The sequence below is a fragment of the Hemibagrus wyckioides genome, linkage group LG17 (assembly GCF_019097595.1).
Source record: "Hemibagrus wyckioides isolate EC202008001 linkage group LG17, SWU_Hwy_1.0, whole genome shotgun sequence".
Taxonomy (NCBI): Eukaryota; Metazoa; Chordata; class Actinopteri; order Siluriformes; family Bagridae; genus Hemibagrus; species Hemibagrus wyckioides.
The window spans coordinates 2,442,439-2,469,288 of NC_080726.1; the positions used below are offsets into that span (position 1 = coordinate 2,442,439).

Genomic DNA, 26,850 nt, shown 5'->3' on the forward strand with positions numbered 1-26,850 from the left:
CATCACTGGAATGTTTCTGTATAAAAGCGTAATTGACATCACGGATTCATTCAACATCAGAAGTGACACCTTTATGTCACTAAAGTAAATCTGAAACAAATTTATTAACAAAAACAAATTACAAAAGTACAAAAGTAAGGGTTGTCAGCTTATTGAATCTAAATACAACTAGTGAGCAAAATATTTCTGACTATAAAAGTAAGTATTGTTAGTTTGCTTTTCCATTTCTCTTTTGATCTATTGTCCATTCTGGACCTGCCTTTTGTTTCATTCTCCTCAAATCTTTACTTCTTATTTTAAATATATCAGGTAAATCCCTAGCAAATGAACAAATGAAGTGATCATAGACTCAGCAGGTAACATTACTCTTTATAAAATTCAGCAATTTCTATATTCACTGTAGTCTTTTTTCATAAACAAAACACAGAAAAATGCAGCAGTCTGAGAAAGTTTTATTTCAAAAAACTTCAAAAAAGAAACAAAAAAATACACACAATTTTTGGAATCATAGTACATTTTTCATATTACTTCATATTACTAAATATTGTAAAAGGAGTTAATAGCATTTCATTGTTCTGCAAACATTCTACATTCTGGGATAAAAGATTATTTATGTAAATTATTTGTGAATAGAAATCTATAATTGTTTAGTGTTAAAGCTTCTGGACACAGCAATGTCACTGTAGATTTCATTTCACTAAACCCATTTACATTTCATGTTTACGTTTATAACATTTTATGTTCGATCACACAAAGAAATAGATAAATCATAACTCTGTATCCAGAACCCAGCGTATAGAGGCTGAGTGAATGTGGTGTGGACTTTGTGGAGGAGCCTCATCGTGTCAGTGACGCTGTAGAAGGACAGAGTTCCTGCACTGTGATCCACATACACTCCTATTCTGGAGGATGCTGGACCTTGGAGCTCAGTCTTAATTTTGTTGTGCCAGAAAAAGACCGAGGAAGAAGAACACTGCAGACTCCAGGACTGACTGTTGAGTCCAAACCCACACTCATAACCCCGTCCTTTCCTGCTGATCTCTTTATATGAGACTGATATGTCGACATCACCGGTCCACTCCACCTCCCAGTAACAGCGTCCACACACACTCTCCTTACACAACACCTGAGGCCTGCAGTCAAATCTCTCTGGATGATCAAAGTATCGCTGTTTTGTCATTCTGTGCGTCACCACTCTGTTGTTCTCAGACAGAACGAGTTCAGGATGTATTGTGTTTGGATCCAGAGTCAGATAACAGAAATCTAAAGTAATAAAATGTCCACAGGTTAGATTTTAATCACAGGATTTATAATGTGTGTGTGTTGTACACCTACACTGCAGAAAATCTTCTCTGCTCTTTGGTTCTGAGAATAAATGTTTCTGAGCTGCTGCAGCTGTGGAGACAGACACAAAATAAACATGGAAAAATGATGCGCAAAAAAAGCATGAAAAAAAACGTAAAATTTGATTCTTCACTGCTCAGTTCATCTCAACTGTACATTAGTGGACCAGTGCAAATGCTCATAGTTTGAGGATGTAAGGTAAGATAAGGTGCAGGTGCACTATGGCTCTGAATCTTGTGAGTTAATGTAATGCAATGAACACAACAAAGTGTGTTAATGGAAAGAAACTGTTTGTTTTTTTTAAACTAATTTCTGCATGAGGGAAGTCCCTCAAAAAGATTGTGTCCAGGGTGAGAGGGGCCAGCCACTATCTTAACTGCCCACATCAGGGCACTGGAAGTGTACAGGTCCTGAAAAGGTGGCAAAATGCAGCCAATCACCTTCTCAGCAGAGTGAAGGCTGTCTGTTTTTGTCTGTTTTTTGAATATGGATTCGATAATGGAGATGTAGAAGTGCTCCATCATTGTCTTTGGTAGTTTGAACTAGTTTAGCTGCCACAGAAAGTACAACATCTGTTGCGTGTTTTAATTAAAGAGTATATGTGCAGCGGCCACTTGAGGTCCCAGGTGATGATGGTTCCCAGGAAACGGAAGGAGTCCACAGTATTAACTGGGGAGTCAAGTTCAAATTCAAATTTTATTTGTATGTGACAAATAAAGTTCAATTTGAATTTGAATTATAGGTGAAGGTGGTGCTGGGTTCTTCCTAAAGTCTCCAACAACCTCCACTGTTTTCACAGCATTAAGCTCCAGGTTGTTCTGACTGCCCCAGGTCACCAGATGGTCAATCTCCCTCGTGTAGGCAGACTCATTCCCATCAGAGATGAGTCCAAAGAGGGTGGTGTCATCCACAAACTTCAGTAGTTTGATGGACTGCTGACTGGAGGTGCAGCTGTTGGTGTACAGGAGCACAGCCTTGTGGGGAACTGGTATTGATGGTCTATGAGTTACAGACATGTTTTTCCAGTCTCACATGCTACTTCCTGTCAGGCAGCAAGTCTGTGACCCATCTACAGGTGGAATGAGGCACATTCAGCTTTAAGAGCTTGTCCTGTAGCAGAGTTGGAATAATAGTATTGCAAGCAGAATCAAAATCCACAAACAGGATCCAAGCATAGGTCCATGTTAATTGCATCATCTACAGAACTTTTGGCTCTATAGTCAAACTGCAGGGTCTGTGATGGATTTGAGGTGGGGCAGCATGAGGTGTTCAAAGCAATATCATTACCACAGATGTCAGAGCAACAGATCTGTACTCATTAAGTCCTGACATCATGTGTTTTCTGGGGATTGGAATAATTTTGGAAGTCTTGAAGCAGGCTGGAACATGGCATGTCTCCAGTGAGGTGTTAAAGATGTCTCTAAATATTAGTGTATTTACCTTGTGGTCGGATTTTGTTTAATTCCTGCTCACAGATTTTGTTGACTCGTTTTTTCAGACCTGAGAGAGATTTCCTCACTTCATCAAATGAGAGATTGAGAATGAAGCTGGGTGAGTCGTCACATCCAGGAGAAACACATAGAGATGGGAAACTCTACAGGGAGGAAATACATCGTAGAAAAGTGTAAGAGATGAATGAATGAATGAAGGAATGAATGAATATCAGTCTGAATCAAAACAAAGATACACTTGTGATCTCAGACAGGAACATTTCTTCTTGCTGTAATGAGCTTTTAGGAGGAAACTTTGTGAGGAACAGCGCCCTCTGTAGATCAGACAGTGAGTGTTACCTGGAGGAAGTGGATGTGATCGGGTGTGTGTGAAAGCTCCTCCAGCTCAGTGACTCTCCTCTTAAGATCAGCAATCTCCTGCTCCAGTTGATTCAGGAGTCGTTCAGCTCGACTCACTTCAGCTTTCTCCTGACTTCTGATCAGCTCCATCACCTCAGAGCGCTTTTTCTCCATGGAGCTGATCAGCTCAGTAAAGATCCTCTCACTGTCATCTACTGCTGCCTGTGAACGCCTCTGTTAGAACACATACATAAGATTAAATTCCATTTATAGATCAGCACTTTTTTTTACTGTGACCCTATATTATTCATATTGTGGTAATAGTTGTGTGTATGTGTTTCCTCCTCACCTTAATAATGTCCACAGTCTGTTTCAGCTCCTGCACCTTCTTCTGCTTCTCCTGGATCCTATGCTGGGATTTCATCTGCTCCCCCTTTAGCTCATTCTGAGACCAAATAAAATGTTTTGTTATTTCTGAATCAGGAGTTCTGCATGTTAATAATAACTACAACTAAATAGTTAAACTTCCTGTAACTTTCTGTACATCCCCAGCTTTATGTTTCAGCACTTCTAAAGAAGATTCCATATCAAGGGGCTTTGTGTAGACCATACTAAACATTTTCTCACTTGAAAATCAGTGTGGTTGATAATTCCCTTTTGAGGGAACTCAATGCTGTATCATGGCTGATGCTATAGCAACACTCCTTGTGGAATGGTGTCTAAAGCTCCGTGTGAAATCACACCACTATTTTGGCTAAGGAGGTCATGTGGTGAAGCAGAACACACCAGTAAGACCATAAAGGGCATCTACGTCATATTACTCCAGCTTTCTTTGTATTCAGGAAGCGATCTGTGTATGTTGGTGTCAATTGTGTTGCAAATCAGAGGACTGGTTTGCAATAATAATCCTGAAGGATGACTATCTTTGACATAGGCATTTTGCCAGAGAACAGGAGACTCGCCAGGTTCGGTTTTAGGGGCAAATCATTCCGGTGCAGGGTTCTCTCTTTTGGCTTTGTTTTTTCACTGCTCACTCTCACAAAGTGCATGGAGGTTGCTCTGGCATTATTGCACCACAGGGCAATGACTGCTTCATCTGGTTTTAGATGAAGGACAATGCAGACAATCATTGAGATGCTCTTCTTGCCCACCTGAGGTCCCTTGGCCTCCAGGGAAGTGTGTGCTTTCTCATTGTCAGAGAACCACCTTCTTGGGGTAGTTTGAGATTCACCCATGATGCGGGCATGTCTGTTTCCCACTCGGGTGGATTCCATCCTTTGTGCTGTAAAGGACATCTGCTCAGAATGGCATCTCCACCTGCAGGTGCTGGAACACATATGGCCATTTTTGGCCGGGGGGAAGTGGCTTTGTTCAGCTCTGGGGAGTCGATCTACTGTCCACTGTGGCTTCCTCTTTTTATCAGCCACTCTGGGGCTGGAAACCATGGTGCAGACATAGCCTAGGCTCCATTTGTACACTATTCTCTGCTAGCACTGCCCACAGGGGCCCGAGCCAGGGTATTATCATCGGAAGGATCTGTCTCAGGGCCTTCTTTGGGGGGCACCCTCTGGTCTCTCACTTTCTGCATGGCATCTGAGGCTTTACTGCTGAGCTGAGACCATGTCTCCCCTCCATAGACCTAACAGTGATCCTTGAGCGGCTGTTCCAAGCCCCTTTTGAGCCAAAGGAGTCTCTGAGGAGACTCCATTGAGAAGTTTATGACCCTAGAAACATATGTTTTTAGATTTGGCCTCCCTAATAATGATAGGAGTTCAGTAGGCCCCCTCCTGCCTAGAGTTTGCTCCTGACTGCTCATGACCAATGCTGCCCTCCATCTCATGGTGGGATATGTTCCCGATGGCCTCATAATGAACGACCGTAAGGTTTTTCTGCAAGCCTTCTGCCCACCATCCCACAAGCTAGTGAAGCAGGAGAGACTACACCTGCTGTCCCCTGTTCAGGCTGTCAGCACTTACATCCATTGCACTGCTTTGGTGTCTGCAACAAAAGCAATCAGGCCTCCAAGCAGTGCATTGCGCTGGGCAGTGGTGGCCTATGAGGTGCACTGTGTGTCAGGATATTTGTGCTGTGGTGGGTTGGTCCTCTCCTCACACCCTTATTGTATATACCTGGATCCCACTCCTTGGGTCTTACACTGCTAGTGGTGCTTGGCTTCAGGCACATTCATGCCCTATTCACGACAGACATCTTTCGGCTTGTGGCGGCGTTAGCATTGATGTTCCCATGCATGGTCATGAGTCAGCAGAGTGAACAGCAGTGGTCTGAGCACATAGCCCTGAGGGGCCCCAGTGATCAGTGTGGTAATCCGAACTGACTGAGGTCTCCCATACAGGAATTCTAAAGTCTATGAACAGCATTCATACATAGGTGTCCTTTCTGTCCAAGTGTGTAAAGGCCAAAAATAACAATACTTATGTTTTATTGTATTAATTAACCACTGCCTACACGCAGAATCTTCTTGCTGCTTGCACAACTGCCACCTGGTTGCTAAAAGGACTGCCATTTCTTTACCTCCATTGCTGTAGACTGCAGAGGAACACGTGGCCACAGGGCGGGGCAACCCGACCATGCCAAGAGCTATAATCAGTCAGAGTGACAGCACTATTTATTCACCCCCCCTTGGGAAGAGGAGAGAACGTGATGGGGTGTGGTGTCCTCAGGAGGTAAGCTTAGTTTGTCAGGCCATGAATTAACAAATCTGTGTTTTTCCCTTGCAGAGCCATGAATGAGATGGAATCCGACACGCCCTGATTCCACTGCAACCAAAACTTCTTCATTGCTCCACACCAAGGGAAATTTTCACTGCACAAAGCAACCAACTTTAACTGAATAAAATTGCACTACTTTTCTTCAATCCTTGTTTCAGGTGGGTCTGTGTTTTGCCCTCACCAGTTTCTACATGATTTATACGGACAAGTATTTATTCATTTCAAATTTTGTATTAAGCCAGAGCCTTATTGTGCATTTTTTTATTTGTATGGAGCTACTGAACTAGTTTTAATGTTGGATCTGCCAAAAAAAAGTACAAAATGATTTATATAAATTTTAAGGAATGTTGAAAGTGTATGTTTCTGGTTTTTGTACACAGTAGTAAAATGCAGCACTTTGTACCATAACTTCAGTGTTCTGCGATAGACACAAAGCGTTAAAATTTTTAAAAAGTTATTTGACCTGTGTTGTGGTTTGTATTTTTTATTAGACCAAATATATAATAATTAATGAAACAATCTGACTTTTTATGTTCAGCTAAGAAACATTTTTTTATTGTTTGTTACAAAAACAAGACAAAATTTGATTTTAATAAAATCATTTAAGTTGGATGGACTTCAGGTCATATTTGTTAAGCTACCTCATAAAAATGCTTTTGATAGACTGCTTTATTATTTTAATTTGACTTAATTTTTCGAAAATCAATCTAATAGAACAAAACGCAAAAAAATTTAAATGAAAACAGAAAATAATATAAACATCAATGCCTTAAAAACACTGTTACAGAGCTTTAACATGGATCATAAAATGCTATAAGAATGATTGGGTGTTGGCTGTTCAGAGTGCACAGAACTCTCTGCCTTGTTTAACACTTCCTTTCCAAATAGCACTGATTTTGTGTGTTGCCTCCTTATAGTGGTTTAGTCACATAGCCAGTTAATTCAACTGAATCTAAATTATATTAGACATAGAATTTGAATAAACGTACTTGGAAAAGTATAATGATCTCCAGTTCTCACCTGTTTTTTAGTTCTTTCTGCTTTAGCTGCAACAGTATCATGACCTTTGTGTTTATCCATCGTACACAAGTAGCAGATGAAGCTTTGGTCAGTACGACAGTAGATCTCCATCAGTTTGTCATGTTCAGAGCAGATCTTCTCTTGGAGCTCTGCACAGGCTTCAACTAACTTGTGCTTTTTAAAGGCAGGAGACTGATAGTGAGGTTGAAGATGATCTTCACAAAATGAAGCCAAGCAAACCAGACAGGAATTAACAGCTTTGCGTTTTCTCCCAATGCAGGAATCACATTTCACAGACATTTCAGTCTTCTTCATTTCCTCCACCACCTCAGCCAGCATGTTGTTCCTGCGTAAAGAAGGCCTTGGACTGAACGTCTCTCTACACTGGGGGCAGCTGTACACACTCCTCTGATCTTCTTTATCCCAGAAGCCATTAATACACACCTTACAGAAATTGTGGCCACAGGGAGTGGTCACTGGATCCTTCAGGATATCCAGACACACTGGACAGCTGAACTGATCCTGATCTGTGAAAATACCAGCCTCAGCCATTTTCTGTGAGTCTTACACTGAGAAAGCAAGAGAGAATGAGAGTGAGAGGGAAAAAGCGAGAGAGAGGGAGGGAGGGAATGAGTAAGGGAGGTACAAAGGGAGGGGCAGAAGGCAAGCCACTTTGAGTTTCTTATGTTTCGTTTCCTTTGAAATGAGCTTTCTGGTTTTGTTTGTGGTGTAGAGTGAGAGAGATAGTGGGTGTGGCTTTAAATACACAGTTCAGGTGTATAGAATTTTTATAGTGTAAATGAGCTTACAGGTGGACTGAATATTGATTTCCTATAAATATCTGTTTCATGATCATATATTGCATATTTGAATGTGTTTATATCATCACTGGAATGTTTCTGTATAAAAGCGTAATTGACATCACGGATTCATTCAACATCAGAAGTGACACCTTTATGTCACTAAAGTGTATCTGAAACAAATTTATTAACTAAAACAAATGTACAAAAGTAAGAGTAGTCGGCTTATTGAGTCTAAATACAACTAGTGAAGAAAAAATTATTAACGTTTTAAAGTATTTTTATTAAAATATTATAAAAGTAAGTATTGTTAGTTTTGATTTTTCCTTACCAGTGGCAGCAGTTATTTGTTTGCTTTTCCATTTCTCTTTTGATCTATTGTCCATCCTGGACTGTCTTTTGCTTCATTCCCCTCATGTTTTTACTTCTTCTTTTGTATATATCAGGTAAATCCCTAGCAAATTAATAAATGAAGCGACAGTAGACTCAGTGTCACAGGCTCCACCCCTCGTCAGCGCACTCGCGCTCCTTACTGTAATTGATTGCACCTGCTCCTTGTTTTCTGTGCACGCGCTCTCCTACTTAATCTCCTCTCCTTCACCCGTTTAACTCCTCCGTCTGTTCGTGCCTGTCATTCCGCTACAGTTCGCCCGTTACACTTAGCAGGTAACTTTTTTCTTTTCTTTTTTTTACATTATGTCCTACTGCATGGAGCTATTAAGCAACTGATTTATAAATTCAGCTATTTCTATCTTCACTGTAGTGGGGGTTTTTTTTAATTTTTTTTATTTAATGTCTACTAGCAGCAACACAAAGATCCAGCAGAAAGTTTTATTTCTAAACAAACACAAAAAAATCCACACTTTTTTTGGAAACATAGTACATTCTTCACATCACTATAATAAATCTTGTAAAAGGAGTCAGTTTAATAACATTTCTTTGTTCTACAAACATCCAACATTCTGTGATAAAAGATTTATTAATTAACTTTTGTGACTAGAAATCTATTTATAATTTTTTAGTGTTAGTTTCTAGACAAAGCAATGTCACTGTAGCCTCTAGATTTAATTACATTAAACCCATTTTCAAACATTTTATTTTCGATCACACAAAGAAATTCCCTATCCAGAACCCAGCATATAGAGGCTGAGTGAATGTGGTGTGGACTCTGTGGAGGAGCCTCGCTGTATCAGAGACGCTGTAGAAGGACAGAGTTCCTGCACTGTGATCCACATACACTCCTATTCTGGAGGATGCTGCTGAGCTTAGTCTTAATGTTGTTGTGCCGGAAAAAGACAGAGGAAGAACACTCCAAGACTGACTGTTGAATCCAAACCCACACCCATTACCCTCTCTTTTCCTGCTGATCTCTTTATATGAGACTGATATGAAAACATCACTGCTCCACTCCACCTCCCAGTAACAGCGTCCACACACACTCCTTACACAACACCTGAGTCCAGGAGTCAAATGTCTCTGGATAATCAGAGTATTGCTGTTCTGTTCCACTGCGTGTCACCACTCTGTTCTTCTCAGACAGGATGAGTATAGGATGTTCTGTGTTTGGATCCAGAGTCAGATAACAGAAATCTAAAGTAAAAAATGTCCACAGGTTAGATGTTAATCACAGGATTTATAATAAGTGTAAGTAACTCTTTTTCTGTCCTCCTAATGCTGATCTAAAAAAATGGATCTGATTTATATAAACAATGCAGATATTTAACACTCTGTGTGTGTTGTACACCTACACTGCAGAAAATCTTCTGTACTCTTTGGTTTTGAGGATAAAATCTTCTGAACTCCTGCAGCTGTGGAGACACAGAGATTAGAAATGTCAAAAATGTCATGTTTGGCATCTGTTCAGATTTGTAACTTTAATGCATCAACAAAAATAAAATTAACAAAAAAACAAAGTTATTAATTGTGGAGTATATCGTGTGGTAAACCTTCATTTAAGCACAATGTGTTGCTTTAGATTGACAATTGTCGAATTTTGAAGCGGATGTTAGTGGATTAGAGAGATCCTCTTGAGAACCCAAAACAACACGTTGATGGTTAACTGATTAGTTGGTTGATTGACTTATGATAGTCATAATTATAGTCATAATCATAATGTCAAAATTATCATAATGTAAATCACAATTGTCATAATTATGATTGTGTTATTGTTCATAAGTGTTTATGTGAAACTACTAGATTTGTGGAACATGAACAATAGGTAACTTAGCCATGTGAATGCTAATTTGTGTGAGATTCATGTGATGTATTTGCAATTCATTACAATTTAAAGACAATTTTAAAAGATACTTATTGCACTGTCTGTATACACAGGTCAGGTTTTTTTTTTGGTATTGAATTAAGAGAATGTGGATTACTTAATTTAAGATGGCGAGCCACCCCAGGATTTAACCTCAACATGAGAAGAGGAGGAATAAAGATATCTTTACAGCTACTTTCCAACTTGGTGAAGTAATTTTCATTGGTAGGATTTTGGATTTGCACTTGCACATGAGTGGAAATCAATTTGGATCACCCCAGGGACAAAACTTTTAGTAGGTTTGCAAAACTGTTTCTAGAGACTGATGTCAGTGTTTTGGTTGGTCATTTTCATTGTCTCATACAGTGGAACCTCACTTAATGAGCATTATTCATTCCCGTATCTTACTCGTAATGCGGAACACTTAAGCGAAACAATTTTTTCCCATAGGAATCAATGTAAAATATGATAATGCACTAAAAGGAAGCACATGCTACAGTAGTTTGTAGCAAGCCAGAAAGGAGAGCAGCTGTAGTTGATATTCTGTGAGTCTAAAAAAAAATTGGAACCCACATTGGTAGTATCACAGATAGTTTGCCTAGTTCAATTTGTATATTGTTGAGGTTGAGAATGTAAAGGTTGAGAACTCGGCAAGACTCTTCTCTTTCTACCTTACAACAGTCTAGGAAAATCTTATACAGCCTACTGCCCCCTGCATCTGAAATACTGCCACTCTATGTGCAAAGTCTTCAGCTGTAGTTTACCTCAATGTCCTAGACTCAGCTTTTGATAGCGTGGAGGATGGTGACGACCTTTTTGCCAAGTTCCTAAATACATTGCAGGATGCAAGAGAAAAGCCATCCATGTACTTGCAATATTTGCACACTAGTCTCCTCAAACTATGGGGTAGGTGGTATTTCTGTTGATGACATTGACCGACAACTCCTGAAACAATTCTGTCAGGGTTGCTTTCGACAACACGCTAATAACACACCTTCATCTCAAGCATAAGAAAAGCCAGCCCTCCATTTCCTGAGTTACTCTTTCAGTTGAACAGCCAAGAGAATAAACATCTGACAAAAGAAAGTCGCATTAGGCAGCATCTGGGTGCACAAAGGCAAAAGGCCAGCTCTTATGTTGTGACTGCACATTCCCTTGAACCAGAGCACACAGAGATGTCAGAAGCAGCTGAGACTGCTAAATTAAAAACCAAGTCGCGAAGCTCCAAGGTCAGCTTGCTAAACAAAAACCCAAACTAACAAAGGAAACCACGTCTCCAATGACTGACGCTGTTCTTGAATTAAGGCAACAGGTTACGCTACTCCAAGTCAAATTACGAAACTTAAGGATCAGAAGAGTCCAAAGCCAAAGGGTGACTTAAGTGAAACCATGTGTAACATCCCAACGTGAACCCTCCCCAGAATGCTAATTACTCACGTGACTCGCCCATTGTTTTCCCACGGATTTAAATACCCCATGCACGCATTGTTTTACGCGAAGTATCGTCCTCACGTGACCTACTGAGCGTTTCTGTGTTTGAGATTGATATTGTGTATGATCCTTGCCTGTTTTCCACGTCTGATTCTTGCTTTGCCTCTGATATTGATTTCCGTGTATGACCCTGCCTGTTTCTCTGACTGCACGCTTAGTTTTGTGCTTTTGGTTTTGTTTTCTCGTCCCAGTAGTTTTCCGGTTTTGACTCGCGTTTATTTTTTGACTTCGATTTTTTGACTTCGATTTTTTGACTTCAATTTAGCCTGTGTGTTTATTAATAAAGATCCGCTTATGGATTCGATTCCTGCAGCCTCCGGCTCATCCTTACACCATGCAACTGTGCTTAAATCCTTTTCAAGCGAGTACTCTTGCTGCTGTTCAGAAGTCGCATGACCTTGATACTGGATCCCAAGTAACCAGCAAACGGTCAAACAGTATAACAAAGTAAGGCTCACATTTCCAAGGGATTTTCTTGGGTCAGATGTCAAAGTAACAACACTTGCCCAGGTAATTCCAGAAACTCGTAGCACTGCCCAGCCAAATGTGCTAATAGGCACAAACACCCTAGATCTTGCGTATGAGAAATACCTTGAGACAAACAACTTGTTCTGCCCATTTGCTTAGTTTGGTTACAGAGCAGTGGTTAAAACTATTGAACACAGACACTGTCAAAAGGTAGATAGTAGCATTGGAACTGTTAGGCTGCCAGATATTGCCCATGCTGTAGTGCCTGCAGGCCAAGCTGTTGTTTTTGAAGGACTTGTGGGTGTACGAGGCCAAGTAACAGAAACATGGACTGTGATGGAACCTCCTTCATGTTCACCTTTCCCTGGAGGATTGTTAGCTGTTAGGTGTTTGCTAACCTTACCCCAGCGCCCATTGCAAAGGGATCCAACTGTGCTGAAAAAAGAAACTGAGCATGACATTACTATACCAGGAAAAAGTGTAATTGCAGAAGTCCATGCCCTGCAAAAAGTGATGTCAGGTAGGGATGTACTGTCCAACTGTTCACGGCAAAGTTGAACACAGCATTAGATTGAATGATGAAATGCCTTTCAAGCACAGGGCAAGACCTATACACCCCAACAACTTTGAAGCTGTCCGCCAGCATTTAGAGGAATTGCTTGAAGGTGGTATTATCAGTGAATCTGAATCATCTTATTCTTCACCTGTTGTGGTGGTAGGGAAGAAGAATGGTGATGTGAGGCATTGTGTTGATTATCGGAAGTTAAACATGTGGATTATAAAGGATGTATATGCATTACCCAATTTAGAGGAAACCTTTTCGATCTCAAATCTGGATATTACCAGATTGAACTAGAAGAAAAAGCAAAGCCTAAAACAGCGTTTCTCTGTCTGTTTGGATTTTGGGAGTTCAATCAGATGCCTCAAGGGATAACCAATTCTCAGAGCACTTTCCAAAGGCTGATGGAGAAGTGCATGGGTGACATCAACCTTTCAAAAGTCCTGGATTTCTTAGATGATCTAATCGTGTCCTCTGACACCATGGAAGAGCATGAGTGACATCTTCATGTCTTGAATTGCATTAAAGACTATGGATTAAAGCTTTCTTTAGAGAAGTGCAAGTTTTTCCAAATGTCTGTGAGATACCTGGGTCATATCATATCACAGAATGGTGTAGAAACAGATCCTCCAATGATAAAAGCCATTAAAACCTGGCCAAGTCCACAAAATCTGAGTGTTACATTCAAAGCCACTAAATGAACTGTGAGATACCCTCCCTTACAGAAAAACTGCAAGATGAAAAGCAATGCAAACTTATAATTGAACCCCAGAGAACCTTTTGGTGGGCGATGGACACCCAGTTGCCAACAAGCTTTAGAAACACTCATTGAAAAACTCACCACGGTGGAGAAGTAATCTTGATGCGGATGGACTTTTAAGGCATCCTCACATTGCTGAGTCATGACTGATGCTATGGGAATGCTTTTCTGAGAAAGTTGTGTTTGAAGCTCTGTGTGCACACGCGAATTTATAGGCTCGGATGGGACACGTGACAAAGGAAATACGCACCAACAAGTCCATATAAGAGCATCTACATGGCAGCTTAGATCATGGGGTTCACAGGTTGAGTTGGCGGTAGCGGAACAACAGATTGGTCCTTCCTTTTCTCTTGTCCTCTTCCTTCACTCCAATATCCCTGCTTCGGTTTCGCCACCACAGTCAGTGGCTTTGTTGGAGCTCCTTGATGTTTTAACATAAGCTGTCGGTAAGTTAAACTTAAAATTGGCTTGAAGGGGAAGCTAGCACCATCCGCTCTAAGCTTGACGACCACCCTCCCCATGCAGACAACTGCTGTTTTCCCCGATCTCCATGCTGAGATATGGAGGTCCTGAAAGAATCCTTATTCAGCATGCCTTTTTTCCCGGCCTCCTCTAATTATTTAGCCATTGTGGGGCTTGAACATTATGGTTATGCAGCAATGCCCAGGGTTGAAGAGATGCTTGTGAGCTATGTCTCCTCTACATCATCAGCATGGAGGAGGCTGACGCTCCCTTCTAAACCATGTAGAGTCACTTAAGCCCTTGTGGGGAAGACCTACACGGCAGCAGGCCAAGCTGGTGCATCCCTGCACACCATAGCGGTTTTGAAGGCCTACCAAGCTGACCTGCTGAAAGAGCTTGACTGTGGTGAGGGATTTAACCCTGAGACAGTCTCTGAGCTATGTCGAACCACAGATCTCGCACTCCATGCCACAAAGCAGACAGCCCACTCCATAGGCCATTCTGTGGCTGCGTTAGTTGCCACTGAAAGGCACCTGTGGCATAATTTAACAGGGTTTAATGGATTAAGGACAAAGATAAATCCTTTCTTCTAGACGCCCCGATTTCACCTCAGGGCCTATTCCATGATGCAGTGAGCATGGTCGTTGACGGGGCCCCAAGAGTCTGCCCCCTGCCAACCCCCCTACCCCTATCAAAGTCTAGGGAGGCCAGTCAGCATGCTCGGGCCCAGGCCCGTAAGGCGAGACCTGACCTTAGGTCTGTCGTTTCTGCCAGGCGGGCCAAAACGGATTTCTGACACCTGAGGGCTAGGGTTCATAGGAGCATCCTTTCTAGGATGGTTTCTCCTACCTCCTGCCCCACTAACTCGTTTCGGGGGTCAGTAGGGTCCACCTTTGCTCGCTTTTCCTTCATGAATCTATCCCTCTGGTCTGTGCCTGCCAGCTTGCTGTTTCAGGGAGCCAGAGAGTCCAGCACAAGGTTGACACCTATTTACCAAGTGCATGGATGCTATTGCCTGGATGACAGGCTCATCCTGGCGCAGTCGAAGGCCATGGCAGCCAGTCATCAAGATGCTGTGCTTGCCCATATGAGGTCTCTAGGCCTCAGGTTGAACCCAGAGAAGTGTGTACTTTCTCCTTCTCAGAGAACCACCTTCTTGGGGGTAGTTTGGGATTCCACCACAATGCAGGCATGTCTATCTCCTGGTGGCTTCCATACTGTCAGCAGTCAATGCTATTCGACTAGACCAAAGCTTCTCTGTCACCAAGGCGCAGAGAGTGCTTGGCCTCATGGTGGCAGCAGCCAATGTTATCCCTGTGGCTCTGCTTCACATGAGGCTGTTCCAGCTCTGGCTCAGAGGTGTGGGCTTTCACACGCCGCAGGCTTCATACTCTTCTTATGTGGAAAAGACCCCTTTTGCTTACCTTGGGTCCCACACAGACAGCACGCTTTCGGGCTGGGGAGCAGTCTTGAACGGCCACCCCACCCAGGGTCTCTGGGAGGGCTCTCAACTCTCATGGCACATAAATTGCATGGAGATGTGGCCGTGTTTCTAGCATTGAAACACTTTCTCCCACAACTCAGGGGCTACAATTCTGCAGGTCTACAATTCTGCAGATGGCGCCTCCCCTCCTGGGACCTTTCTGTGGTCCTAGAGGGGCTGCTGGAAGCTCCCTTTGAGCCCACGGAGTCATCCTCTGAAGTTTCTGACCCCAAAGATGGCTCTGCTCTTAGCCTTGATCTCCCTTAGAAGGGTAGGAGATCTGCAGGCTCTATCAGTCACCCCCACCTTCTTAGAATTTGCCCCTGGCATGTCCAAGGCTATCCTGCACCCCAGGATGGGACATGTCCCCAAGGTGCCCAGGATGGCCAATCGTCCGGTCATCTTGTAGGCCTTCTGTCCTCTACCCCATGAGCCAGCGGAACAGGAAAGGCTGCACTTGCTTTGCCTAGTAAGGGCCCTGAGAACTTATGTCCACCTCTTGAGATTGTGGTGTAAGTCCTCCTTCCTGTTCCTCTGCTTTGGGAGCCAGAACAAGGGTAATCTGGTCTCCAAGCAGTGTTTGGCACACTGGGTAATAAAGGCCATTACCCAGGCCTATGAGGCATGTGGTATTGCTTTGCCTCTAGTTGTTAGAGCTCACTCTAGGGGTATCGCGTCATCCAGTGCCTTGGCTAGGGGTGTTTCCCTCCAGGAAATTTGTGCTTCAGCAGGCTGGTCCGCTCCGCACACCTTTAACAGGTTCTATAACCTGGACCTGGACTCCACTCCAGGGTCCCAGGTTCTTCAGGGCTAATTGATGTCCTTTTTCTGGTTTGCTTGTGCTCTCTCACAGCCCCTGGGACAGACATTGCCCGGCATGTGGTGGCGTGGGTATTGATGTTCCCATAGCATCAGTCATGATGCAGCATTGAGTTCCCTCGAAAGGGAACTACAGTAATATCTCACACATCCGCGAGGTTACGTTCCAGGACCCATCGTGAATGATGAGGTTTCGCAGATGTGCGGTGGAGTCACTAAAAATACTCCCAAAACACTTTAATTTAATTTAAAAGTTAGCTTAATACATTACCCTTAAAAGTACAGTATCACCTGTATGAAAACCAAGGAAAAATCACTGAGATCGCTTATTCATAGAATATACGCGCGTGTTAACCAAATACAAGGTGTGGAGAGATGAACTGCAACATCACGCGTACAAAGCATCGTAGCTATCAGCCAATCAGCAGCTAGGTAAAACTGTTAATGCTCTGTGATTGGCTACTTCCAACCCTTCCAGCCAGTAGCGCATCGTAATGGCTGTACTATACTGTATGTACGTGATCTCAGCGACGTTCAATATCATTAAAATAACATTTATATTTTATTTATATTGATATTTTGTTGATTTTATTTTACTGATATTTATATTACTAAATTAATAAACTAAATTTTTCTTAATAATTTCGCATTAAAAAGCATGAAATTGTATAAATGACCATGAAATTAGCCGTAAACAGGATTTTGCGAGGAAAAATTCACAGATGCGAATTAGTTAGGTTCCAATGAAAATTTTGCGGATCAGTAAAGTCGGAATCATGAGACACCGATCTGCAAGGTATTACTGTACACCAGGTCACGTATGTAACCCAGTTCCCTGAAAAGGGAACAAGATGCTGCGTCGCTTGACACACCCCGGCCATCCACTCACGCTTCCTTCAGACAAATAAAAGCTGGAGTGATGTGACGTAGATGCCCTTATATGGACTTGTTGGCATGTATTCCCTATATAAAATGGTGTGTGCACACACAGAGTTTCAGACACAACTTCCTCAATTAAGCGTTCCCATAGTGTCAGTCATGACGCAGCATCTCGTTTCCTTCTCAGGGAACCGGGTTACATACGTAACCAGGTGTAGTTTGTGAAGCTGCTGACACTAGCTGTTTTGCTTTTGTCGAGTTTCTCTCTGTCATGGGTCACATGAGAAAAGAGCGGACTCTTGTTAGATCTCGTTTTTACTGGCCACAGATGGCCATTGACATCGAGACTAAAATCTTAACCTGTAGCCGCTGTGTATGTAGAAAAGTAAACGTTCAAGCCTCTCCAACTAGTGCACGTGGACTTTCTGTCAATGGAGCCGGATCGAAATAACACTAAGGATATCTTGGTGATAACTGATTTCTTCACTAAGTATGCAGTGGCGGTCCCTACTCCAAACCAAAAAGCTCTCACTGTTGCTAAGAGCCTGTGGAAAAACTTCATCGTTCATTATGGAGTACCTGAAAAACTTCACAGTGACCAATGACCTGATTTTGAGTCTAAGATGATAAAAGAATTTTGTGACATGGCTGGTATAAAAAAGTCAGAACAACCCCATACCACCCTAGGGGAAATCCTGTTGAATGTTTCAACCGTACACTTTTAGGTATGCTGGGTACCCTAAAGGCTCTGGAGAAAACACAGTGGAAAGACTTTGTCAAACCGCTTGTACATGCATATAATTGCACAAAGCATGAGACTACAGGGTTTACACCCTATGAACTTATGGAATACTGTCTGTCCTGTACTGTATGTCTATTGTTGGAAACTTTTTCCTTGTCAAAGCAGAGACCAGGAGATGCTGGGATATCTTTCAAGCAGATGTTACTCTTTATTGAGAACTCACTGTGCGTCGCTGTAGTCATCCAAGTCTGACTATAGTTTCAGCACTGTAGAATTTATACTTTTCCAGGGGGAGGGATACATAGAGTTGGAGACAATCTAAACAAAGCATGCAACTGCAGTACAGGAATCAGCCCAGTAACGGAATTTCCCCAGCCCTGAGCTCATCAGCATAACAGTGTTGTTCAAATGCATAGGTGCTAATCCAATCAGCCTGACAGTATCACCCAGACCTTCACATTATCACAGAGACAAAGGCACAGCCTGGTCTTGAGATTAGCATTCACATTTAACCTGGGACCCTGCCCAGTGGTCAGGAAGTACATACAGACAAAAGGTTAATGTCTCAGACACCTGGGCTGCCAGACTTGATCTTCTTAGAATGTCATCATCTTTACCTTAAAATGTAAAACCCAATGTACATAACTTTTTAGTTTATATACTATTACGTTGGAACCTAGATTTAACATTTTATAAATTTGTAATCCAACACTATATACATATATACCCTGCTTTACTTTATTTATATTTATTATATTTTATTCTATTTTTATTCTATTTTATTTTTACCTACTGTGTTTTTATATTTTATATTTCATATTTTTCATATAATTTGTATTTTTATATTTTATATTTCGTATTTTTATATTTTATCCTTGTCTTTTTTTCTGTCCTTATTTCTTTTCCTTTTTCCTTTTTCAAGGGTCAAGACAGTCATGTAAGCATTTCACTGCATATCATACTGTGTACGATTATGTATGTGACAAATTAAATTTGAATTTGATTCTTGGCCGTTCGTGCAGATGTGTTTTTCTGAGCTCTGCCAAGGTGACCTAAAATTTCGCTACATTTTCTCTATTTTTATCTTAAATCCAATCCTCTATTATAACTTCTTATAGTATCTTTAGTAGCTGATAGTATTCCATAATATTCTCATTCCAAACACTTTTTATATCGCTAGTTTTATTTGTTTTCCAGAACACCCGCTTATAGCCGGTTAGCCCATTAGTATAGCCAACCCATTAGCCCGGCTACCACAAGTTTGTTTACGTTTTTCACACCAATTATCTCTGTTGTACTACTGCTCTTAAACACTGTCAGTTGTGGGTTTGCCTTTGAGTGCAGGTGAACATTCGTTTGAGCTGCACTCAGTGGACCTACAAGTGAAGCAGGCCCAGCTGCGACAGCGGAAAGCAGTGCTGGAAGCATCTCGGACTGACGCTTACCTGTCCCAGGTAAATTCAGGGCGTGAAACAAACTCCCACAACCTCAACTCTGTGTACTTCTCTGCCCAGGCCCAGCACACCAAGGACGCGGCCCATCCAGGTTTCGTTCGTTCCGGCGCTGGGTATCATGCAGTCTGGAGGAAGCAGCAGCGAAAGACATGAGCCAAGCCCTGGGTGAGAACCTCTTCCCCTCTGCCACCACCCGTTTTCAAGATCTTGACCCGCAACCGCTTCGATCCCCTTTGCAAGACGTAGTGTGACATGTTGATCATCCGGTAGGCTAAGGTAAGGTGCACACTCACTGTCTTCCTGGTGCTCGTGCTCTTGATGTCGCTGCACAGGTACCCGCGATCCTGAACAAGAACATCGGAGCTGTGGTTCTCCATGCTGGCATGAACGACATCAGGCTGAGGCAGACAGAGATCCTGAAGAAGGACTTCAGGAGCCTGGTGGAGAAGACACGCACCACATCGCCCATGACGAGGATCATCGTGTCAGGACCACTTCCCATGTTCCAGCGAGGAATCGAGAGGTTCAGTAGGCTATTTGCTTTTAATGAATGGTTACAGTCATGGTGTCAAGACCAGAAATTACCCTTTGTTGATAATTGGAATATTTCCGGGGAGCATCCTAGGCTCTACCGTTCTGATGGCCTGCAATCAAGCAGAGTTGGAGCAGCAGTCCTCTTGGACAACATCTCCAGGTCACTACGCACCATCTGACTGGTAAGTCATACCTTAGATTACAATTATAATAGCTACTGTTCAACTCACCAGATTGATACAAGTGCACACACAGCTCGTCCTATAGAAACTGTGTCTGTTCCCTGATTAGTGAGATCAAAGGATAAATTCGTTAATAGCCCTCGAAATAATCTAATCACAATTAATCCCGACAAAGGCCAAATAAGTAAACAAAAACAATTTCTAAAGTTTGGCCTTCTGAACATTAGATCCCTTACACCTAAAGCACTTATTGTTAATGAAATGATCTCAGATTATCGTTTTGATGCACACTGTTTTGCCGAAACCTGGCTTAGACCAAATGAATACATTGGTCTGAATGAGTCTACTCCATCAGGATATTCCTATAAGCATGAGCCCCTTCAGACTGGTCGTGGTGGTGGTGTTGCAACCATCTATAATAATTCTCTTACTGTTACTCAGAAAACAGGACCCAGGTTTAACTCATTTGAAGTGCTTATCCTTAATGTTGCACTCACTGACATACATAAAAAATCTCTACTATATCTTGCTCTGGCCACCGTATATAGACCCCTGGGGCCCTACATTGATTTTCTTAAAAAATTTGCACATTTACTCTCAGATCTTTTGATCAATTTTGACAAAGTGTTAATTGTAGATGACTTTAATATATATGTAGATCATGCTAATGATGCTTTAGGACTCGCATTTATAGATTTACTAAATTTCTTTGGGGTTAAACAAAACAGACCAACTCATTGTTTTAATCATACGCTAGATTTAGTTATATCACATGGGACCGATGTCACTGATATAGCCGTTCTACCTCAAAGCGATGATATCACAGACCATACAGAGTGTACAAGTGTAAACTCTACCTGTAGAACATATTAGACATGTCTCTCCATGACCACTAAAGACAGATTCACAAGCAATCTGCCAGATCTGTCTCAACTTCTTACTAGACCCCTAAATGCAGATGATTTAGATGAAGTAACTGACAGCATAGGCATTATTTTCACCAGCACACTAGACACTGTTGCCCCCATCCGACTAAAAAAGGTCAGAGTTAAAACATCTGCACTGTGGTATAATAGTCATACTCACGCCCTCAAGAGAGCAACCCGTAACCTCGAGAGAAAGTGGAGAAAACTAAATTAGAAATTTTAGAATTGCGTATAAAGACAGTATGTCCAGCTATAGACAGGCTCTAAAAGCTGCTAGGGCTAAGCATCTCAGCAAACTGATAGAAATAAACCAAAACAATCCCAGATTCTTATTTAGCACAGTGGCTAGACTAACAAAACCTCTGGAGAGTGTGTTCCATCACAGTTTAGTAGTGAGGACTTTATGAATTTCTTCACTAAAAAATGTATAGTATCATGAACAAAACATTGGATGTTCAACCTTTGACGGCATCCGATAATGTAGTCCAGCCTAAAGCTCCACATTTAAAGCTACAATGCTTTACCGGTATAGGGCAGGAATAGCTATTTAAACTTATCACCACGGCTAAATCAACAACATGTTTGTTAGATCCAATTCCAATTAGATTACTGAAAGAAGTGATACATGCAGCTGGAGAGCCTCTTCTCAATATTATGAATTCCTTGTTGTATCTAGGTCACGTCCCAAAACCTCTCAAGTTAGCAGTTATTAAGCCTCTTCTTAAGAAACCTAAACTAGACCCTAATGAATTATCAAACTACAGACCGATTTCACACCTTCCGTTTATATATAAAATATTAGAAAAGGTGGTGTCAGCTCAAGTATGCTCTTTCTAACATGAAAACAATATCCTTGAAGAATTGCAGACAGGTTTCAGGCCCCATCATAGTACAGAAACTGCGCTAATTAAAATCACAAATGACTTGTTTTTAGCTTCGGACCAAGGCTGCATCTCAATATTAGTCCTGCTTGATCTTAGTGCTGCATTCGACACCATAGATCATAATACTCTTGTAGATTGCTTACAAAATCACACAGGTATGCAGGGACAGGCATCAAAACCAGATGAAATATCTAATTTGTCTAGATTAACTAAGTGTGTTAAAGATATTAAAGATTGGATGACTGATAATTTTCTATTACTAAGTTCTGATAAGACAGAGATATTACTTATTGGTCCAAAAACCAGTACACAGAAGCTCTCACAATTCAGTTTGCATTTAGAAGGATGTACTATTACTACTAGCTCAACAGTGAAAGACCTGGGCGTAATATTGGACAGCAACTTTAAGCAAAGTTAGACATTAGACAGCCGAGTTTAGGAACGTTTTATCTGTATCTGATGCAGAAAAGCTAGTTCATGCATTCATGATTCAGGTGATGTATTTGCAATTCATTACAATTTAAAGACGACTTATTTGGGGTGTTGAATTAAGAGAATGTGGATTACTTCATTTAAGTTGTGGAGTCACCCTAGGATTTATCCTCAACATGAGAAGAGGAGGAATAAAGATATCTTTACAGCTCATCACCACTGTCAGCTTGGTACTTTGCACTGGTAGGATTTTGGATTTGCACTTGCACCTGAGTGGAAAACAATTTGGATCACTCCAGGGACACAATTTTTTGTTGGTTTGCAAAACTGTTTCTAAGACTGATGTCTGTGTTCTGGTTGGTCATTTTCATTGTCTCATATGTATTGTTGTTTAATTGCTGCATATTCATTCTCTATTATTGACAATTTGTGTTTTTGGGTCAGTAACAAAAGAGCATTGTATTTTTAACTTGAGTAGTTGTAACACTGTGACAGTCGCAACCATTTGTTTAATTGTAAATTTTGATAATTTAACTTAAAAAAAAAAACTTAAATAGGAACACTAAATAACACAATATTTGAGATACGAAAATATCTGAGGTTTTCATTTATAATATTTTACTGTTTTTTTTATTTTACATAAAGTGTATACAGTACATACTTTGTCCTTTTTTTGCATGTAAATCTCAGGCAATATATGCTGGTATAATTTATTTGAGGTTGTGGTGGGTTTCCTTTGTTTTGCTTGTCAACCCTGCTCTCCATGCAAACCTAAATACTGGTCTATTATCTGAGTCTATCTCTGCAGGCGTGTCTAAAGAGGAAGCACATGCTACATGTTTGTTTGCTAAATTTATCTTGATGTAATTATATTCAGGCTTGTTACTTGCTTCCTTCTCATTTCTGTTATGATGCATAACAAATGTGTGGTTGTTTACCTTGTGGATGGATTTTTGGTATTAAGACTTCCCATTCATCAGGCATAATCATAAAATATAAATACAGCAGGTCCTCGCTTTACGACGTCCTCGACCTATGGCGTTTCGTGGTTACGTCGCCATCTCCCATAACTTTATTTAGAAAGTCTTGTTCCATCATTCTGACGTACGGCGTTTGCAACGTTAAAACAAATTTCGCGCGGGAACTAGTTGGCGAGCGGAGCGGACGAATACGTAGTCAGGCAGAGCTATACGAGGAAGACGGCTTTGTTTACATTCGCCGGTTGTATGCCATATTGGTTTGTGCTACATTCGCTTTCTTTCGTTTGTGTTGTTTTTCTGGAAACTTTTTGCCCTTCATTATGGCTCCCAAGTGCAAGTCAGACTCTTCTGATGGCAGTGCTTCGAAGAAATGGAAGTGAAATTAGATATAATAAAACGCTCGGAAATGGGCGAAACACCGACGGACATTGGCCGGTTGCTTGGCCTAAGTCGCACGACTGTCTCGACGATCATCGGCGATAAACTTGAACATGTGAAAGGATCTGCTCCTGTGAAATCAACTGTGATTACAAAGCAGTGTAGTAGTCTCATTATTGAGATGGAAAGATTATTAGTGCTTAAAGGTTAAAGGAGTAAAGGTAAGGAATTGTTCTCTTTTTTTTTTATTTATTTCTTATTTTTACTGTACAGTGTTTTTATGTCCTAGATTATGATTTTACCAGTGTTGGCATAGGTGAGTGACATAGGTACTTATGTACAGTATGTGAGTTCGGACTTAAGGCGAAAATCACGTTACTTCACGCCGTAGGAACGGAATTCCGATGTAAGTCGAGGACCTGCTGTAATCATATTTAAGTTATAGAGCGTGTGTTTGTACACCTACATTGCAAATTGTGTTCGTTGATCTTTGGTCCTGAGGGTAAAATCATCTGAGTTGCTGCAGCTGTGGAGACAGAAAAATGGGGTGGAAAAATATCATGAAAAAGATTTTTTTTAAAAACTGATTCCTCACTCAATTGGGCATCTTTCAGGATTTTAATTTAAGGCATCATGTTTAAATAGATTTTGATGAAGTATTGTTAATTTGTCTATTAAATTATTCTAGAATTCTATGTATATCTAATTATGCTAATATTTTGTAATTTTATGCAGTCCTGTTCCTGCTTACAAGTTACAAGTTTCTGATTATTGTTGTTCTATGAATTTTATCACTCTCTTTACTGTGATGCAGAAACAATGATTGCTTGTTTACCTTGTGGACGGATTTTGTTGAATTCCTCCTCACAGATTTGCTCGACTCGTTTTTTTTAGATGTGAGAGAGATTTCCTCACTCCATCAAATGAGAGATGTTGATTGACAGTGAAGCTGGGTGAGTCTTCACATCCAGGAGAGACACAGAGAGACGGGAAACTCTACAGAAAGGAAACACATCATAGAGAAGGGGAAAAGTGTAGGAGAGGAACGAATGAATCTCAGACTGAATCAGACCAAAGACACACTTGTGATCTCAGACAGGGTGAAAGCTCCTCCAGCTCAGTGACTCTCCTCTTAAGATCAGCAATCTCCTGCTCCAGTTGATTCAGGAGTCGTTCAGCTCGACTCACTTCAGCTTTCTCCTGAGCTCTGATCAGCTCCTTCACCTCCGAGCGCTTTTTCTCCACAGAGCTGATCAGCTCAGTAAAGATCCTCTCACTGTCATCTACTGCTGCCTGTGAACGTATCTGTTAGAACACACACACACACACATTCATTTAAAGATAAGCTCTTACAGTGACTCTATAATTTGTGTTTAGGTAAATCTCTCAGTTTCTTCCTCACCTTAATAATGTCCACAGTCTGTTTCAGCTCCTGCACCACCTTCTGCTTCTCCTGGATCAGCTGCTGGGATTTCATCTGCTCCTCCTTTAACTCATTCTGAGATCAAATGAAACACATTTCATTATTTTTGTATCAGGTTATAACTGCAGCTAGATATAATATAACATAACATAATACAAACTAAACAAAACTGTGACATTACCCATTAAGTTGTAAGTTTACATGTAAAACTGAATCAGAATCACTTTATTTATCTAGAGCATTCACCAATATACAGAATACACAATGTGCACAAGATCACCACACACACACACAAACACACACTCATACAAGTACGTGTGGCCGATCTGTGGCTTTTTTCTTTTTTCTGTGTTTTTTTTAACACTGTTCTAGCACTTCCTCAGACATGTCTACTGTATTTTATACAAATAATGTTGGGTGTTGGCTGGGTGGTTAACCGGATTAACCGGATTAACCCTTCTAACCAGCAACCATTAAACGTTTTCATTTTACTGTCTATGACAATCACGTGAGATTAATTAAATCAGCTAAAACAAATAAATTATATTTAAATTATTCAGATTAGATTAATAAATTAATCTAAATTATATTAAAAAAATAGAATTTGTAGAAACTGACTTATATTGCCTCACCTGTTTTTCAGTTCTTTCCACTTTAGCTGCAACAGTATCATGACCTTTGTGTTTATCCATCGTACACAAGTAACAGATGAAGCTTTGGTCAGTATGACAGTAGATCTCCTTCAGTTTGTCATTTCATTTCATTTCATTGCCTATCTCAGGAGTCATCGGGCATCAAGGCAGGATGCCAACCCATCACAGGGCACACACAAAATCCGGGCAATTTAGAGACTCCAATCAGCCAAGAAGCATGTCTTTGGACTGTGGGAGGAAACCGGAGCACCCAGAGGAAACCCACCAAGCACGGGGTGAACATGCACGCTCCACACACACAGTGAGCGGGAGCAAGACTCAAACCCAGGACGTGTGAGCTGAACGTGTTAACCACTAAGCCACCGTGCCACCTTCAGTTTCTCATGTTCAGAGCAGATCTTCTCTTGGAGCTCTGCACAGGCTTCAACTAACTTGTGCTTCTTAAAGGCAGGAGACTGATAGTGAGGTTGAAGATGATCTTCACAATAAGAGGCCAAACAAACCAAACATGTACTGAGAGCTTTGCGTTTTCTGCGAATGCAGGAATCACAATCCACATCAGGTTCAGTCTTCATTTCCTCCACCACCTCAGCCAGCTGTTATTCCTGCGTAAAGCAGGCCTTGGAGTAAAAGTCTCTCTACACTGGGGGCAGCTGTACACACTCCTCTGATCTTCTTTGTCCCAGCAGCCATTAATACACACCTTACAGAAATTGTGGCCACAGGGAGTAGTCACTGGATCCTTCAGGATATCCAGACACACTGGACAGCTGAACTGATCCTGATCTGTGGAAATACCAGCCTCAGCCATTTTCTGTGAGTCTTACTCTGAGAAAGCAAGAGTGAATGAGACAGAGGGGGAGAGAGAGTGGAAGGGAGGGAGGAAAGGAATGTCGGATGGAGGTACAAAGGGAGGGGCAGAAGGCAAGCCACTTTGAGTTTCTTATGTTTCGTTTCCTTGGAAATGAGCTTTCTGGTTTTGTTTGTGGTGTAGAGTGAGAGAGATAGTGGGTGTGGCTTTAAACACAGTTCAGGTGTATAGAATTTTTATAGTGTAAATGAGCTTACAGGTGGACTGAATATTGATTTCCTATAAATATCTGTTTCATGATAACATATTGCATATTTGAATGTGTTTATATCATCACTGGAATGTTTCTGTAAGTAAATCTGAAACAAATTTATTAACAAAAACAAATTACAAAAGTACAAAAGTAAGGGTTGTCAGCTTATTGAATCTAAATACAACTAGTGAGCAAAATATTTCTGACTATAAAAGTAAGTATTGTTAGTTTGCTTTTCCATTTCTCTTTTGATCTATTGTCCATTCTGAACCTGCCTTTTGCTTCATTCTCCTCAAATCTTTACTTCTTATTTTAAATATATCAGGTAAATCCCTAG

General features: G+C 41.2%; 1 protein-coding gene, 1 long non-coding RNA gene and 1 pseudogene across 4 annotated transcripts; 1 reads left to right on the forward strand and 2 right to left on the reverse strand.

Annotated features, from left to right (window-relative positions):
- Nucleotides 1–473: 473 nt before the first annotated feature.
- LOC131368173 (E3 ubiquitin/ISG15 ligase TRIM25-like) lies at nt 474–7,490 on the reverse strand. 2 transcript variants are annotated; one of them, XM_058414125.1, is made up of 6 exons: nt 6,884–7,447; nt 3,484–3,579; nt 3,135–3,368; nt 2,785–2,938; nt 1,336–1,395; nt 474–1,263 (listed from the first exon to the last, which is right to left on the reverse strand). In XM_058414125.1, the coding sequence occupies exons 1-6, from the start codon at nt 7,433–7,435 to the stop codon at nt 737–739; spliced, it is 1,623 nt and encodes a 540-aa protein (XP_058270108.1). In that variant the 5' UTR covers nt 7,436–7,447; the 3' UTR covers nt 474–736. The 2 variants fall into 2 exon arrangements, with proteins under 2 accessions (XP_058270108.1, XP_058270107.1); XM_058414124.1 differs by lacking the exon at nt 1,336–1,395 and having other exon boundaries at nt 6,884–7,490.
- Nucleotides 5,764–26,667, forward strand: LOC131368178 (uncharacterized). 2 transcript variants are annotated; one of them, XR_009207011.1, is made up of 5 exons: nt 5,764–6,021; nt 7,164–7,440; nt 19,118–19,222; nt 19,390–19,773; nt 24,268–26,667. It is a non-coding gene; the product is annotated as an uncharacterized LOC131368178 (long non-coding RNA). The 2 variants fall into 2 exon arrangements; XR_009207010.1 differs by having other exon boundaries at nt 19,118–19,773.
- Nucleotides 8,501–26,260, reverse strand: LOC131368176 (E3 ubiquitin/ISG15 ligase TRIM25-like; annotated as a pseudogene).
- Nucleotides 26,668–26,850: the final 183 nt, after the last annotated feature.